The sequence below is a fragment of the Electrona antarctica genome, assembly GCF_951216825.1.
Source record: "Electrona antarctica genome assembly, chromosome: 14".
Classification (NCBI taxonomy): Eukaryota; Metazoa; Chordata; class Actinopteri; order Myctophiformes; family Myctophidae; genus Electrona; species Electrona antarctica.
In genome coordinates this window covers 7,337,314-7,355,697 of record NC_136795.1, presented here as the reverse complement: position 1 = coordinate 7,355,697, position 18,384 = coordinate 7,337,314, and the positions used below count along the sequence as shown (strand labels likewise).

At 43.0% G+C, this 18,384-nt stretch overlaps 1 protein-coding gene across 10 annotated transcripts in view; it reads left to right on the top strand.

Moving 5' to 3' along the window:
* The window catches only part of traf7 (TNF receptor-associated factor 7), a 30,634-nt gene extending 17,710 nt beyond the window's left edge, over positions 1–12,924 (top strand). For all 10 annotated transcript variants that reach the window (XM_079521664.1, XM_079521661.1, XM_079521663.1 and 7 more), the window contains 10 exons: positions 379–427; positions 1,334–1,461; positions 1,616–1,698; positions 2,420–2,459; positions 2,644–2,760; positions 5,242–5,364; positions 8,217–8,336; positions 10,996–11,127; positions 11,339–11,458; positions 12,652–12,924. In XM_079521664.1, coding sequence (XP_079377790.1) covers positions 379–427; positions 1,334–1,461; positions 1,616–1,698; positions 2,420–2,459; positions 2,644–2,760; positions 5,242–5,364; positions 8,217–8,336; positions 10,996–11,127; positions 11,339–11,458; positions 12,652–12,666 — 927 coding nt within the window. In that variant the 3' untranslated portion in view covers positions 12,667–12,924. The remainder of the gene's footprint in view (positions 1–378; positions 428–1,333; positions 1,462–1,615; positions 1,699–2,419; positions 2,460–2,643; positions 2,761–5,241; positions 5,365–8,216; positions 8,337–10,995; positions 11,128–11,338; positions 11,459–12,651) is intronic.
* The last annotated feature ends 5,460 nt before the right edge of the window (positions 12,925–18,384 follow it).

Here is an 18,384-nt window from a genome sequence, read left to right as displayed (position 1 = left end):
ACATTTCCTTATAATGGTGACTCATCAACCGGTACAGTTTCCCTTGAGATTCTAACTCCCTTTTCTGTGAAAGTTCTTGACGTCCGGCTTCCCAGTAACTGACAACATTGATGCGTCCTCAATCATACACAATACTTATAAGTACTAAATGCATGGTCAGGGACCACATGCAATACCTTCACGGACCACCAGTGGTCCACGGACCACCAGTTGAAAACCCATGCTTTATTCAGACAGAATACTTTAGTTGACCAACTCAGTGCTACTTCACAGCAAAGGCAAATATCACAGCCTCAATAAAAGAGTCAAAGTTCAAGTAATTCAATGGAAATGCACACCTAACGAGACCAACCTTTACCAATAATCTCTCCCCAACAGGATGAGATGTCTCACATCAATGCCAGGCTCAACATGGGTATCCTGGGCTGTGAGTAGAACCAACGTCCTTCATCCTCTCTTCACGTGCCCTCCTTTTTTTTTAACCCATTTTGGGCGGGAACCCCTTTTGGTGTTAGCATTATGTTATGCTTTAGCTATTGAAAAATAGCAGATCTACAAGCTCGTAGCGCGCCACCGAGTGGCGCGCTACGAGCTTGTAGGTCTGCTATTTTTGAAAAATCAAAGAACGACTGACATAGAAACATAGCTTTTTTAGAAAACTGTCAGGATGTAGAAGACATTTCTAGAATCTGATCTCAGGTCAAAATGGGTTAAACCAAACCTTTCAGACCGCTGCCTCTTTTTACATTAACTTTAACTCCTCTGGGAGGAGAAAGCTGTCTCGTTTTGGCTGGAGTTGGGAGGGCGGGGGGAACATTTCAAGATTGATGGTTTTGAATCGTCTGATATTTCTTTTGGGGCTTAAATTGTCCCATTTGAAATGCAAATTCAAAATCCCCTCTCCCTTATCTCTTTTCCTCTCTTTCTCCCTCGTGTATAACCCGCTAGGGTATTTCTAAATCATTTCAGTTTTATTTTATGCTCGCCATATCATTTCAAATGAAAGTTCATTCCTCCCTTGTGTCTCTCTGTTGGTCTTTCTGTCTCTTTATCTCTTCTGCGCTTCTCTCCCTCCTGTCCTCTCTTTAACCCATTCTGGGCGGGAACCCCTTTTGGTGTTTTAACTAAGCATTATGTAATACTTTAGCTATTGAAAAATAGCAGATCTACAAGCTCATAGCGCGCCACCGAGTGGCGCGCTACGAGCTTGTAGGTCTGCTATTTTTGAAAAATCGTGAAAATGCGGCACAAATCTTTGAATATATATTCTTTCAGAGCGAACGTTTTTATTTATTTCAACGTCGAGCCTAAACTCTGTGGTTCCTCTCCACAGCATACGACCCCCAGCAGATCTTCAAGTGTAAGGGGACGTTTGTGGGACACCAGGGTCCAGTCTGGTGTCTGTGTGTCTATTCCACTGGAGACCTGCTCTTCTCTGGATCCTCAGACAAGACTATCAAGGCAAGACAGACACAACACAAAGCTGCGCCTCTCAAGCAGAGATCTACTGTATATAATACACATGAAACAGACACGCACTTCCAAGTAAGAAGAAACACTGAGCTACTAGTTGTTGATGTCGTATTGATGTGATTTATTTTTTGCTGTCCGTCAGGTGTGGGATACATGCACCACCTACAAGTGCCAGAAGACCCTGGAGGGTCACGATGGCATCGTACTGGCTCTGTGCATCCACATGTGAGTAAACCCACACAGTAGCTCTCATGTTCCCTTTGAGGTTGTACTTTTATGAAGTATTTGCTTCAATGTTTCTTTTTATTATGTTTTTTTTTTAAATGGATGTTGGGTCAACTTCTGTTGTTTTTAAATGTGCTATATATAATATAAAGGTGACTTGACTTGGGTAGCCACGTTATCAGGGCCGCCTGCTCGTCAAATGCATCCAGCCTACTCTACAATATGATCTCTGAATGCACAATATACAGACTCAGGGTTGCAATACTTAAAATCACTATTTTGACTTGATCTGTATGATTTTTATTGAGCCTAAACATACATTCAGGCAGCCTCCTGGCTCCTAGCACTACACAGAATTATTTGTATATAGACTATAAGGTCTACAAAAAAAGAATAAAAAGTATTCAAAGTGAGCAAATTACAGCTGTAAGCATTTTCCCCGTCCCAAAAAAAAAAGAAGAATCTTTGGCAGAAAAGTGCAGTGCTGTATGTAGAAAATGCTGTGTTCACTTTTCTCTCAAATATTGCAATTGTGGTATTCAGCTAAAATGTTATGTAATGTAATATTGTGCAGTCCTAGTTCCTATACGCATCCCCTGAACCTCTTGAAATGGTCCTTCACGGCACATTTCTCAGTTGTAACCAAATGGACCCGTACGGGTCCAATTTGGTTTCATTTGTACACTCGCCGAACACTGTCCTTTACCCTCCATTTCCGTAGGAACCGGCTATATAGCGGCTCTGCAGACTGCACCATCATAGTGAGTAACACGCAATGTTATACTTCCACCTTACAAATCCACAGTTGCAACATCAGGGTTGCCTCATGGATCTGTGTAAGTCTTACGTGTGTGTGTGTGTGTGTGTGTGTGTGTGTGCGTGTGCGTGTGCGTGTGTGTGCGTGCGCGTCTGTGTGTGTGTGTGCGTGTGTGTGTGTGTGTGCAGGTATGGGACATCCAGACCTTGCAGAAGGTCAACACGATCCGTGCCCACGACAACCCAGTGTGCACGCTGGTCTCCTCCCACAACATGCTGTTCAGCGGCTCTCTGAAGGCCATCAAGGTACGTCCGACGACGACCTCTGACCTCTACACCAGGTGGTTCCCCACAACCAAATCAGCCCGTGACCTAAAACAGAAAGTAGACCCAAACTAGTGATAGCAGATCTACAAGCTCACAAGGCGTCGCTTCGCAGTGCACATAGTAGTGTCGGCTACATTTTGTTTTTAATTGTTGTAATTTCAAAACTTTTTCAAAAAACATACCTGAAAAAGCTAAGACTTTTCATGAATTAAAAATATTTAGATTTTCTTTTCTTTTCTTTCTCTTTTTTTCATGAAGAAATCAAAGAAAAATCTAAGAAATTCCATAAATCAGAAAACAAATGTTTTAAGAAGCTATTTTCACTGGTTTGGGTCCCGGCCAAAAGTCAAAATCTTAGTTTCTTTTCTTGAAGTAAAAAGTTTGGGAACCACCTTCTACACTCTCACATGATGTCTCTTCTACAAAGCCGTTTTAACCCGTTAAGACCGGAAAAAGCATCCGTGTCATTTCAAATTTGACTTTTAACCATTGTTTTTCACTTTGACTATGACTACTATCTGTGGCCAAATGTATATTATTCACTCAGGCTTATAGCAGTCTAAGACGCATTCATGTAGCAACTTTTATTGATGCAACACTTTGGGATTGACCTCAGCCTAATTTATCTTTGTAAAGGTATCGTCAGGTGACAGTTATAAATGAATTGTAGCTACACTGCATTTTATTTTATGTATGCGTAATCATTCTTATCGTGTGGGTATAGTTGTCTGTAGTTGGGAAGGTTTATCAATGTTCATTTAAATATAAATAACAAGACTAAGAAGAGACGACGACAGCAGCGTTGTTGAATATTTAGGTGAAGACCCAAGTGGTTGGTTAGAGCAGGGGTTCTCAACCCGTGAGTCGTGACCCCTAAGGGTGGTCGCCAAATTATTTTGGGGGGGTCCCCAAATCATTAAAAAAAAATCACACCCGTGTGAACTGAGTGGTGTAAGGTATTATATAGCCTGATCAGCTGTGGTCTGACGTAATGTCTGACGTAATGAAATCACACCCGTGTGAACTGGGTGACCATAGCAACCATGCTCATTTTTTACGGATAGACAGACAGACAGACACGTAAACTAACAAAGCCAGTTGTAGGAGTGGTTTACACCACTCAAAAAGTATTCAGTATTCATATGATACTTTCTCTATTATTAAGGTTATTTTTGCAGTCAGTTTGTATTGGGGGTGCATGGGGTGGCGCGGCGGGGCTGTGGTCGCGAGACTTGGCCAAAGCATTTCCGGGGGTCCCCAGCCAAAAAGGTTGAGAACCCCTGGTTTAGAGGACAATTAAGATGTGCCCAAAATTACTCAAGAGTATCTTTTGTCCAAAGCAATTTCCTATTATGTCTTACAGTGTAAAGTAGGCCATGGCTGACCACCTTCTCTTGTGTGTTTAAGCCTCGTCGTCATCAATCGCTCCCAAGTATCAGATTTGGGTCAAGACATATTTTTGAAAGTGGGGCTCTGCTTGGGGAAGAGTTTTAAAAGCCATTACATCAGACAACACAGAGCCTCACGGAGGAGGAGGAGGAGGAGGAGGAGGAGGAGGTGGTGGTGGTGGGTTGGTGTGTGTAAGAAAGAAAGTGAATGAGGATACATGGGGCATCTGGTCACCATGGTTACTGCGGGGTGGCGGGGGGGGGGGGGGTGATGAGCTCACTGCTCTTACACAGGGACTTTCCTTTCTTACTCAACTCTTATTTCCCAATTTCCTCCTTGGTGTCTTCACTCTCTCTCTCGCTCTCTCTCTCTCTCTCTCTCCTTCTCCTGCCCTCTTTATCTCTGTATCTCCACCCCCTCTCCCTCCCTCCCTCCCTCCCTCCCTCCCTCCCTCTCTCCCTCCCTCCCTCCCTCCCTCCCTCCCCCCCTCCCTCCCTCTCTCCCTCCCTCCCTCCCTCCCTCCCTCCCTCGTATTCTCACTATCGCTATTTAAGTTCAATGACATCATGTCTCTCTCAATTCTTCTGGGGATGCCAGGTTTAAAGAACACCCATATCAAGTATTGATTTGGAATAACCGTTCCATGTTGATACTATTAAGAAAATACGTCTTTCAAACCTTCTTTTAAACCAATATTTTAATTAAAATTTGTTTTTGGGTGTGGGGGGAGGGGGGTGTCTACTTTACAAACAAAAACGGATGTTTTCATTTAGTTTTTTATTTGAACCACTGTCTATCCTTCACCTAGCTTTGCTGCGTAATTTTCTTCTTCTATCCAAAATCATTTATGAAAGATTTGTCTTGCTCAAAGTCTAAAACTCCTGTTTTCATAAATTTGTGTGTGTGTGTGTGTGTGTGTGTGTGTGTGTGTGTGTGTGTGTGTGTGTGTGTGTGTGTGTGTGTGTGTGTGTGTGTGTGTGTGTGTGTGTGTGTGTGTGTGTGTGTGTGTGTGTGTGTGTGTGTGTGTGTGTGTGTGTGTGTGTGTGTGTGTGTGTGTGTGTGCGTACACAGGTGTGGGACATCATCGGTACAGAGCTGAAGCTGAAGAAGGAGCTGACGGGTCTGAACCACTGGGTCAGAGCTCTGGTTGCCTCCCAGAACCACCTGTACAGCGGATCATACCAGACTATCAAGGTAGAACATGTGTGTGTGTGTGCGTGTGGACCTTGCTTATGTCTGTGTTGAGTGTGTATTATTAGCAGCATGCATGTGCATGTTTTGTGTGTGTGTACGTCTCTGTCCATGGATTTTGCTTGTGTCTAGCTGAGACGTATTCTGGTCAGTAAGACCAGAAGTATATCATGCGAGGGCGTGAGGAGCTGTTTGGAGAACTAGTAGGTATAGTCAAATATTGCATGGGGGGGCCAGTGCCATAAAGGAACGGCGCCCTTTGTAAAAACAATTTCTCCGAAACTAATTTGACATAATCTTCATGAAATTATGGGTTCTTAATGAATTTCTTCCTCAAGTTCAGAGCTCTCTGCTCCGCGATGACACGGTTGTTAGGCATTGTCATCTCCCTGCCCTTCAGTGGAAGACCAATGCTGTAGTGGCCATCCACCAGCTTGGCCGACTTTGAAACAAAATCCATGAATCTGAGGTCTTCCCTCGACATTTCTAACTGTAGGTGACATGAATCCAAAATTACATTGGCAGGCCAACCTAAAGTGCTAGCCTACATACGGTCTATTCTATTGCACCCTTATCGGTTCTGTATTAGCAAGTCCCCAAACTATAACGCAGTAGCAGCTGTTTTCAAGTGCTGCAAACGAGAGAAGTTGAGTAAAGGGAGCTGAGAGGTCAGCAATGAGTGAGAGAGAGCTACAGTAAATATGGTGGGAAACTGTTGGTGAGTCTCTCTCTGTCTCAGTAGTTGGTCACTAATGAGCACTCTAGGGATGCACTCCAGAGATACATTTCATTTTGGCAAATAAAAAATAGCATGAAAAGGCTGGAAGGGAGAGTGAAGGAGAAAGACTTGCTGGTCTCATGAGGGACTCATGCTATTTTGGTTTGGACATACAGTATATACTGTAAGTCTAAGAGATCTGATGTTCTTGTGTTTACCCGGAAAATACCTTTTTTAAAGAGTTTACTTCCAGCTTAGTGAAGAAAGTACTTTGAAGAACGTTCCGTCAATGCCACGTCCAGATGACGGCCAAGAAAGCCCCTCCGGACATTCTTTGCTAATGTATAAGCCTTAAATATCCTTTAAAAACTTGAACGTAGAGCCAAAAAACAACTTCACTCCAAAACGATAATTATTGTGTGAGTGTCCACACTCACTGATGAGCGATGCGCTTTGTAAACAGTAGCACCATACACGCTGGGCAGCTGTGTGAGCCTGTGTCAAAGCCCACATGAGAGAGATCTCCGTTTCTGTGCTTCTGAAAGACGCGTGCAATCGACGCATTTCCAGACAACGTCACACTGATTCGAACCGGTAGTATGCACGCGCACTGCAGGCCGGGGCCAAAAGAAACCCACCGCTCATTAGATGTAACGTGAAAGTTGGTCACAGCACTCATGTGTAAAATCTAACTTTCTTGGCGTGTTCCTCCCAGTGTGGAGGAAGAAGGTTTAGGATGGAAGTTTACTGTGATCTCTCGCTCTTGAAATATTATATACCTTGGTTTGTTGTGTGTAAACACAAAATTATAGCGATTCTCAAAGCAGTTGTCCCCCAAACCCCACCTCCAGTCGCAGAGGGGGCGCTCCCTTCGACCACGCCACCAGAGCCCGCTTGATCTCGCAGCTGTGTCCCATCAAACCCAATGTATGCTCCGCCGCAGCCTGATAATTAATTATAGGGAGGCGAAATAGTGGTACCTGAGGTAATGCCAGCTACCGTTGGCTATTCATATCGTCTTCTCATCTCCATTAACATTCTGGACGGGAACCCCTTTTGGTGTTTCAAGCATTATGTTATACTTTAGCTATTGAAAAATAGCAGATCTACAAGCTCGTAGGGCAGCACCGAGCGCCGCGCTACGAGCTTGTAGGTCTGCTATTTTTGAAAACTCGTGAAAATGTGGTGCAAATCTTTGAGTATATACTCTTTCAGAGCGAGCGTTTTTAACTCAAATCGTTGCTTCTGGAGCGTCACTGGCACAACATATTTTCAGATGTGGGTCCGCAGCCAAATACAGATAATTCTGGGGGTCCTTGACATGAAAAAGGTTGAGCACCACTGACATAGAAACATGGGTTTTTCAGAAAACTGGATTTAGAAGAAGAATCGAATTCAGATCTAAATGGGTTAATAACAAAACTTTCCGAGGGTGAATGAGAACAGGTGGATTTTGATCGTCTGTGTCAATGTTTTTATCTAAACAAATCCAAAACAATTGGCCCTGTTCTTGGTTTCAGATGTTTTCTCTTGGAGCCCCTAGCCTTTTTTATCCATGTTTAGGAAACAGAACACTTTCATGGCATTTCACATAATTGGGTATATCGGCCTGACAAAAAGTGTACAGTGGTGAGATTTATTTTTTGAGTGATGAGTGATGATGATAAGAGCGCCCCTCACTTTGACTTCACATAAGTGTGATCTTTAATCCCTGCATTTAGGTGTGTGTGTGTGTGTGTGTGTGTGTGTGTGTGTGTGGGGGTGTGGGGGTGTGTGTGTGTGTGTGTGTGTGTGTGTGTGTGTGTGTGTGTGTGTGTGTGTGTGGGTGTGGGTGTGTGGGTGTGTTGTTGTGGGTGGTGTACGCACGCGTGTTGTTTCCTGGTCCCGCCATCGTGGTGTGTTTCAGAGGCGTGTTGTGATTGGCCAGCAGCCACGCACCAGCCAGATCACTCCACTGTGTGTTACCATGGAGACAGAGCCGTATTGACACATTGCAGCTGTAATGCAGGCTCACTGTTTCCACTGGCGATAACACTGCTGTGTGTGTGTGTGTGTGCGCGCGCGCTTTTGTCTTTATATCTTTCTTCCTGCATTTCATGTTAATCTTGCTTTCTTCATCTCTCTCTCTCTCTCTCAGATCTGGGACATCAGGTCACTGGAGTGTGTGCATGTCCTCCAGACCAGTGGAGGCAGCGTGTATTCCATCGCTGTCACAAACCACCACATTGTCTGTGGAACCTATGAGAACCTCATCCATGTAAGACACATAATACACAACCTATGAGAACCTCATCCATGTAAGACACATAATACACAACCTATGAGAACCTCATCCATGTAAGACACATAATACACAACCTATGAGAACCTCATCCATGTAAGACACATAATACACAACCTATGAGAACCTCATCCATGTAAGACACATAATACACAACCTATGAGAACCTCATCCATGTAAGACACACAATACACAACCTATGAGAACCTCATCCATGTAAGACACATAATACACAACCTATGAGAACCTCATCCATGTAAGACACATAATACACAACCTATGAGAACCTCATCCATGTAAGACACATAATACACAACCTATGAGAACCTCATCCATGTAAGACACACAATACACAACCTATGAGAACCTCATCCATGTAACACACAATACACAACCTATGAGAACCTCATCCATGTAAGACACATAATACACAACCTATGAGAACCTCATCCATGTAACACACAATACACAACCTATGAGAACCTCATCCATGTAACACACAATACACAACCTATGAGAACCTCATCCATGTAACACACAATACACAACCTATGAGAACCTCATCCATGTAACACACAATACACAACCTATGAGAACCTCATCCATGTAACACACAATACACAACCTATGAGAACCTCATCCATGTAAGACACACAATACACAACCTATGAGAACCTCATCCATGTAACACACAATACACAACCTATGAGAACCTCATCCATGTAACACACAATACACAACCTATGAGAACCTCATCCATGTAACACATAATACACAACCTATGAGAACCTCATCCATGTAAGACACACAATACACAACCTATGAGAACCTCATCCATGTAAGACACAGACACACGCACGTATATATTATAACAGGTCGTTTCGAGGAAGCAATCTAATTGGTTGAAACGGCTTCTAGCCGTGGATCAAACCAGCACCATTCACCACCTAATCAAAACAAAGAATTCAGCTGCTCTGTTTTCCCAGAGCGCTAGCAAACTCGGTGGCTAGGCTAGCTAGTTTCTTGGGACATTTGTGGTCGTAGTGACTACATCTGTCATAAAAAAAAAGAAGAAATTCAGCGATTTTCTTAGTTTTAAGGGTAACTGTTGTATAATTGCAATATTACACTTGAGGGTGTTATTTAATGTGATTATTGCCACGACAGTGATGCGGTAAGGAACAAGACGAAGTCGAGTTCCGCAAGCATCATTGAAGTGTAATATTGCTTGTGTAATATTGCTTAAGTCATACACATAATACACGTAACAGTAATTCCAAACGATTTAAAATGATTAGTAGACCTTTTTTCACGACAGCCACATTGGCATCCATGAAGCTTTTTTCTAGTTAGTATAATTGGTAACACCTGCTATCATGTCAATATGGCTGCTGTGAAAAACAGGTATATCATCAGGCTCTAAGTTTTTGGCGCTGTTGTTTTCAATGTTAGCTTTTTTGTAGATCTGCTATTTTTGAAAGATCGTGAAAACGTGTGTAAATCTTTGAATATATATTCTTTCACACAGCAAACTTTTTTTTTTTTTTTTAAATAGTTTTTATTAGGCTTTTTGTATTATGACATAACTTAAGAATATCATTGACAGATAATGTGTAATTAAGTGACATACAATACATAATAAAAAAGGTACATAAATGTGATAAAGAAAAAACAAAAAACAGTTAAACAGTGACAAATGTGAACAGACAAAAAAAATAAAGACAACAGGACAGACACTCTTGCTCTCAAACTTTCCCAACACGACATTCTTCTTTTTAAATGAGAAAATAAAATAAGAAAAAACACTCAGTTCCTTTCTCCTTTTTTTTCTTCTTTCCAATTTTTGATTTTGTTATCTATTGTGTAGGAGGGGTTAGCGTGCACCTATTGAAATAGTCAATGAAGGGTTGCCATGTCTGGTAAAATCTATCTTCACTCCCTCTCAATTCCACACAGCAAACGTTTTTAATATATTTGCTTCTGTGGGGTCCCTGGAACAAAACATTTTCAGATGGGGGTCAGCGGCCAATTTTTGGGGTCCTTGACATGAAATAGTTTGAGATCCACTGACATAGAAAGCATACCTATTTACACACACCTCGACACCTGACGAAGATCCACTAGGATCGAAACGTTGTTTTTTCCAATAAAGTAATCCTTTGCCAATAGCATGTTGTGCATGTTGACATAGAAACAACTAGAATCGGCCTCAGGTGGTCTTGATGGGGTGCAGTACATACCCACCTCATCTCCTAACCTAACCATAACCGCAAGCACGGGAGCAGACCCTAGTCCGACATGCGGATGAATGTCGGACTAATGCCCTCATGAAAAGCGTCCACCTCCCGTCTTGATGGGCTAGAGGAGGGTCCATTGTGATGTGACGATGGTTAGGGCTTTCACTTCTAGTGATTTTTACTAGTTGAATAGTTGCCTAGTTTGTTGTTTAACTACCTATTATGTAAATATTTGTATGATATTTGTACATTTTAAAAACTGTGTACCCTTCTAGCTGAGCTTGAGGCCTACAAAAAAAAGAAAGGTCAACTAGTGGATTCACTAGTCGGCTAGTTGAGTAGTCGACTAGTTGCTTAAAGCCCTAACGATGGTGTGTGTCTCTGTGGGGGTCTTCCAGGTGTGGGACATCGAGTCTAAAGAGCAGGTGAGGACACTGACGGGTCACGTGGGAACCGTGTACGCTCTGGCTGTCATCTCCACTCCCGACCAGACCAAAGTCTTCAGTGCCTCCTACGACCGCTCCCTCAGGGTGAGGACGCTACCAAGTGGACACAGTGTGTGCATGCGTGGCCCGACTGGCCACAGTCTTTCTAGATCAGCGCTTCTCAATATTATTCGTTCTCCATTTTGTACACTTTGTAACACACATTTAGCTGGAGATAGGGGTCCCCCAGGGGCCCACTGTGAGAACCACTGTTCTAGATGTATTTACTAACTCCAATTTGTGTGTGTGCATTTAGGTGTGGAGCATGGACAACATGATCTGCACCCAGACTCTGTTGAGACACCAGGGCAGTGTAACGGCCCTTGCTGTCTCCAGGGGACGCCTCTTCTCTGGAGCCGTGGACAGCACTGTCAAGGTGAGACCCCGTAAATAAACTTGTCACGCACGGAGCGGTGGTATTTCACTCATTTTATTTCAGGCGCTTGTTTTGTTGAGACATTAAAAGCCGCCCTGTGCGGTCAGACGGTCTTATTCTATAAAATGTCACAGTGTACACATCGAAAAGCAACACAGCAGACAATGTGTTATATGTCTTCTGTTATTTTCCAGAAGCGATTATTTTACAAAAGATCTCAGTCATTCAGAAATAGTGTTTGTTCATGAGCTGGTCACTGAGCTCTCATTGACTCCAGTGCATTCTGCCGAACTTCCGGGTGCAGTTTGGCTTCCATGGTGCGATGAATCTGCCGTTTGGAATTGTGCGATAGTGAAAATTACGTCGGTGACCATTTCATATACAGTACCTTGGGCCTGTCTGTATACTGGGATGTGGGAGGTGGCCATGTCTAAAAAAAACTGGGACAGCACTAGTACATGCATGACATAAAATGGTAAATGGTGCATTTATGTAGCACCTTCATCCAAGGCGCTTTACATAAATTGTGCACACCGGGAGCAGTTAGGGGTTCATCGTCTTGCTCAAGGGCACTAACTCTGGGGGAGCCCGGGATCAAACCGGGAAGCATCCGGCTGTTCTACCGGCCACTCTACCCCGTGAGCCACTGCCACCCCCATAAAGTGTCTTTCAGTTGTTTTGATCAAATAAGTGGGCGGTGCCTGTCTAAGCACAATTAGAGCTACTAATACCTGAACTTTTGGATTGATTGAAACCTTTATTTCAGGGGAATCCAATTGAGACCAGGGTCTCTTTTTCAACGGCGCCCTGTATACAAACAACTTTATCTAATGCTTTTCTCAAAGTCAAAGTCAAAGTCATACGATTTGTCACACACGTTACCGCAGTGAAATTTGTTCTCCGCATTTGACCCATCTCTTGGAGCGGTTGAGCCGCAGCCAAGGAGCGGTGAGCTGCAGCGTGCGCCGCGCTCGGGAATCATTTGATTAGTAGATTTGACCCCCAATCCAACCCTTTGATGTTGAGTGCCAAGCAGGGAGGCATTGGGTCCCATTTTTACAGTCTTTGGTATGACCCGGCCGGGGATCGAACCCCGACCTCCCAGTTTCAGGGCGGACACTCTAACCACAGGGCCACTGTCTGGTCTGGTTTCTAAGTAGTAAGTACTCAAAGTCTCTCTCTCTCTACCATAGGTATGGACATGCTAGAAGAGCAGAGGATGGGATGAGGTCTCTGAGAGCCGTCATCCAGCTGACCCTCCGAACAGACCTCATATTTCATGTCAAACGGACCTTGGCAAGCTTTGACCTTTTTACCTTCTCACACATTTTCCGCTTTTCGCACCGGTTTCTGGGATTTATTTGTGTTTCTATATGGAATATTAACCACCACTTCAGGATCAAACTGCATCGGAACAATTTTACTAAAATGCGTCATTTTTATTAAAAAACTTTGACACCCTGACATTGCTTGTAGGGACATTGGTGTCACACATTGAGATCACACTGCCCTGTGACCTCAGCTCAGCACCAGTGCATTTTGGAACAAAACGAAGGAGGAGCTGCCTTTTATGCTTGCGCCAATCGACGGGCGGCACCGAGCCGAACTCTCCTTTGACTGGCAGGCGCTGCCGCGAATCATAGCAAGAAGGGAGCAGAGAATAGTCTGGGTAATGGACGTTTGCTGACTGTAGTAGGGTGTCCTGCCTGCTTTTTATGGATACACCCGCCACTGAGAAACTGCATTGACGATGCCTGTATAGTATACCATACTGTTGAATTAAGTCTATTGGCCGGTTTCATGGACATGACTTAATGACAGAGTCACAGAAGAGCCTCCCCTCCCCCTCCCATTATCATACGGCGATATCTGCAAAAGGCTTGACTAAAGTTAACGTAAGGCTTAATAACACAGATAAAATAAATATAATACTGTCATAATCGCCACTATAACTGCTAAACAGACCGAGCTCAATTATATTTATATGTACAACATTTAGAGAGTGTTGTAAAAAAATATATATGTTATGAATCCCATAAAGTTTAGTATTGACTGCCAGGTTTGTGCTGTGAGAATGGTGGAGATCTTATAGCCAGGTGATGCTTAACCCATTTTGACCTGAGATCAGATTCTAAAAATTTCTTCTACATCCTGACAGTTTTCTGAAAAAGCTATGTTTCTATGTCAGTCGTTCTTCGATTTTTCAAAAAATAGCAGACCTACAAGCTCGTAGCGCGCCACTCGGTGGCGCGCTATGAGCTTGTAGATCTGCTATTTTTCAATAGCTAAAGCATGACATGATGCTAACACCAAAAGGGGTTCCCGCCCCAAAATGGGTTAATAGTTCAACTGTCAGTTTCACTGTTGGGGTGCGTTCACACTGTCCTGTCATGAAGAAATAGTGTTGCCTAGAGCAGTGGTTCCCAAAGTGGGGTCCGTGGACCCCCAGGGGTCCGTGAGGCAGTTCCAGGGGGTCCCCAGCTAAATGATAGTTTGTAATACCAAATGGGCCCTTATGGGTCTGTAACTCTGGAAAATGGAACCAAATGGACCAATGTACACTCTCAAGAGTTAAATTAATCGTTTACCCGCCAGGAACATAGGAATATTAACACGTAGAATCTTGTAGCCTGCCACAAACGGAAAAGCCGTTTTAACAGCGATGTATTCATTAATGCATGTTTTAATACGATCGTATCGAAATCTACCGTCCGTTAGCTTTGTTATGCTTCTGACACAATGGGCGCGGCCATTTTGAAAATGCGCGCGCATCCACTAACATTGCCGGCTCTGTTTTCAGACGGCTTTATCTCACAGAAGCGACATTGCAGAGGACGCTTTGTCCCAGACAAGCGTTTTCAACGGCCTGTAGCAGGCGCTGTGATACTCGCGGTCCACTTTTTCCACCACCGACCGAGAGAACGAGCACCAGCTTCGTCAACACACACGGAATGGTTTCATAGTAAAATGCGATACGGATATTTGGCTCTTCAAAGTAAGTGTCACGCGTGATTAAACCATGGCAATACGCAATCGAGGGATTAATTAATGGCGGCAGGCTAAGAGTTAACGTTGATTTTACAATACAAAACTGGGGTCTCAAGAGATAGAAATGCCATTAAATGGGGGGCCATAGCCTATTACATATCAAACTGAGGGTCCTTGAAATTAAAATGGTTGAGAATCACTGCTAGAGCCGTACAAATCTTCTCTTATGAGGGTCCCTGGCATATCTTTTCAAATGGGTGTCCACGGGCTGATTAGTGTCAATTTGGGGGTCCTTGACATGAAAAGGTTTGGGAACCACGGGCCCAGAGCACTTTCTCTGTTAAAAATGAGCCGCAGCATCTTCCTCCCCTCGTAGCAACAGTACGTACGGGCCATATATCACACCGTCATTCAGGAGCTCCATCTGGAATGACGAAGCTTGTTTTAAAGCTTACTTCAGGACGTGGCGTGGTGCCGTTTGAAGACGCGTTGAAACGTCAGTCTCGATACACAATCAATGTATCGTGACATGGTCTGCTTGTGAAAAGTGTCTCGCATCGTATGCACGTTTCAACAAAAAAATTGTTTTTGAAAGCACTCCGCTCGACCATGGGTATGTTCACAGCGTGAGAACGTATCCAATGGCTACAAATACGAATTCCACAATGTTAGTTAGTTGGCAGATTGAACTCCAAACAGTGCCATCAAAACTGTAAAAAAGCTAGTAGCTATAGTTGTTCACAGCATGAGCATACCCTTAGGGTACAATGTGCAATAATTGGCAACTAAAGGAGATCCCATTTAGATATTCTGTTTGGATCCTTCTGGGTCAAAATGTTATGCTCTCAAAGTTAGGATTTTTTGTGTGTGAATCTCACAGAAAGTTTATTTTCAATCTTGCAAATTACTGTTTATGTCTCGCGGCCATTTTATTTTGGAGGGAATGTTAAAAAAAAATTGGCATATTTCCCTACATGCTCTTTGTTAATTTTTGTCACTGCATTCATCTCTGTGAAACCGGCTCTCTTTTAAGCAAGTTTTAATAGGTGATCACTTTAAAAGAGATAATGAATCTATAGATTTATATTAGTGCCATGATAGAGCTGTATTCAAAGCCCGCTCAACGGTTGTATAGTTGTTTAAATGTGAAAAACAGTGCCGAATATGAAGATGTGCCCATGAGAATGACTTACCTTGGCCTGCACAATGGTGTGTGTGTGTGTGTGTGTGTGTGTGTGTGTGTGTGTGTGTGTGTGTGTGTGTGTGTGTGTGTGTGTGTGTGTGTGTGTGTGTGTGTGTGTGTGTGTGTGTGTGTGTGTGTGTGTGTGTGTGTGTGTGTGTGTGTGTGTGTGTGTGTGTGTGTGTGTGTGTGTGTGTGTGTGTGTGTGTGTGTGTGTGTGTGTGTGTGTGTGTGTGTGTGTGCGTGCGTGCGTGCCTGCGTGGTGTGACTGTGTACGTTTGTAAGTCATGTATGCTGTAGAAAATGATGTTCTTCAAAACAGAGGTGTAGGGAGGAGAAGGGGTGTGTGTGTGTCTGTATGTATGTACGTACGTACGTGTGTAATTTGTATATGTGTGTAGCAGATATTCCACATTTCAACGAGTGCCATACATTGTGGATGAAAATATATTGATAAAATTGTATTATATATAAGAAGTTATTTGCATTCGCTATTGTTGTTCTCACATATTTGTCCCCTCACTCTGTCTGTTTCAGCCCCTGTGACTTGTTGATGAACGTGATGTTTTAATAGTTTAATTGGCGTGATCCATAACTAATTGCAGACATTTCTTTTAATATATCAGGCCCATGTCTGTGAACCATAGTGTCCCTTTTCTGGGACAAGCATTCACCAAAAAGAAACGGCTATTTTCGACGAAGAGATTTGGTGTAGAGTACTGAAAAGATGTTGGGCTTAGTGTACACCCCTGGGGTACACCGGACAACGAAGTTCGGGTTGAAGTGATTAAGCTAAATTGAAACACTACATGAGTGAGTGAAATTGATCGGAAGATGTTCTGGCAGGTTTGCGGACCTTGGAGGAATACTGTTCTGTTTTTGTGTTACCCAATTATAGCAGTTTCAGAGTTCATTTCGAAACGGCTCTAGCTTGTACTTTCAATGCTTAGCTGCTCAAATTCGGTGACTTTGGACATAATTGAAATTTGGGAATTAATGAAAAGTTGAAACGAGTAATCGCACTAAATTGAGATGGAAATAACTAGATTTGACCTGGCATTTGTATCACAGCAGTCTGACTTGTACCTTTCCTTGGTAAGACAGAGTTGAGGGGAAGTGAGGCAGTGTCTTCACGGGATCAAGGTTTCATTGATTTCTTGTATACTTGTAATCATGTAAGCCTGGTTTTGATCAATGATAAATAAAACTTGTACGCTTTGGAAACTGTCTGCACTCCTTTATGTCACAATGTGAGTAGAACTGAGTAAGGATTCATTTACATAATCACCTTGGTAACTTCTGAACAGTAAGAGTTGTCCTCTTCTCTTTCAACATGGAAGAAGACTGAACTTTTCAGTTTAAACCTCATGTCACCTTTCAGTTCCTTTCACACATCAAGACCATCAACACTGAAGTGAAACTCTTTCCGGCCCTATGCCATTATAGGGCGTGCACCCCACTCAATGGCACAGGTTTGACAATGATTGGTAAATTAATATGCAGATACATTTCAGGCTAATGTCTCTCTGTAGGTCCTAGGTTATGAGGTTATGTACTGAACTGATGCAACATCTAGAATTCTAGATCAATTCATCTGAAGGAGAGTTGAAGGTGAAGAGTCTGACCTGAGACATGGATGCTGTGTTTGTCATATTTGTGATGCTAGTTGGAGCGTTTAATGGTGAGACGACTCATTATTTCCCACATATTCAAACTATATATATGCTGTCAGGTGGAAACCTTTCCTTTTTATTATTTTAACAAAACAATTTAAAATTGTGAAAATAGATCTGCTATCTTCACTACTTGTGTGTGATGAAATGTGAAATGTGGAGATGGTATGGTTTCTGCCCAACAGCAATGAGGCTAGCTAGAGGATGGAGTTTGTAACAAATTAAAGAAATGGGATGTTGAGCATTAGAGGTGCAAATGAGGGAAACCACAGATTCACTTTGAGTGCAAAAGGTGCTACTTCCACACACTGGCTGCCACTTCAGGGCCCTCCATGCAAAGACTCTCCTCATGTTATGGTATTGCTCTGTCTAATTGACCATATATATATATATATATATATATATATATATATATATATATAATTTTTATCCCATGATTTTGTAACCCATTTTTCACCCCTGTGTCAATTATCTAATGTGATCCTGGGCTCTACACACCCTCCGCCAACCTGGGGAGAGCAACGGACTTGAACTCATGCTTCCTTCATGCATGAGTGTCCAAGTCGCTCCTTTACACCTGACAGGGGGAGTTTCCCTGGTTGGACGTAACGCGTGGAAGGCACATGTTATTCCAACCAGTTCCTTTCCCCTCCATCAGGCGCCCCGGCTGACCAGGGGGAGGCAGTTTAGAGACCAGGATTACTGCATGTTTTTTGTGAGGGTACCTACCCTAGGGGACACGGGGAGGACATGAGTCCTGTCTTTGACGTCAGTGCTGTTTCAGCGCAGTGTGACCCTAATAGAAGTGAATGGTCCTGGACCATGTTTCAGAATTAGGTGATTAAACCTCGGTTTTCATAGCATTAAGCACAAGACCTCGGAACACTACTGTATCCAAATACACCAAATTGTCAAATAATATAAGAAAGTGGCAATCATTGTGAAAATAGTTGATCTACAAGCTCGCAATATTTATCTGTGAAAACTATATACTCCTACAAGTACTCCTATATACTATACGATATACTCCTACAAGTGCTTATCTGAGTTGGGTTAAATTATTATTTTTGGGGGTCTCACACAGC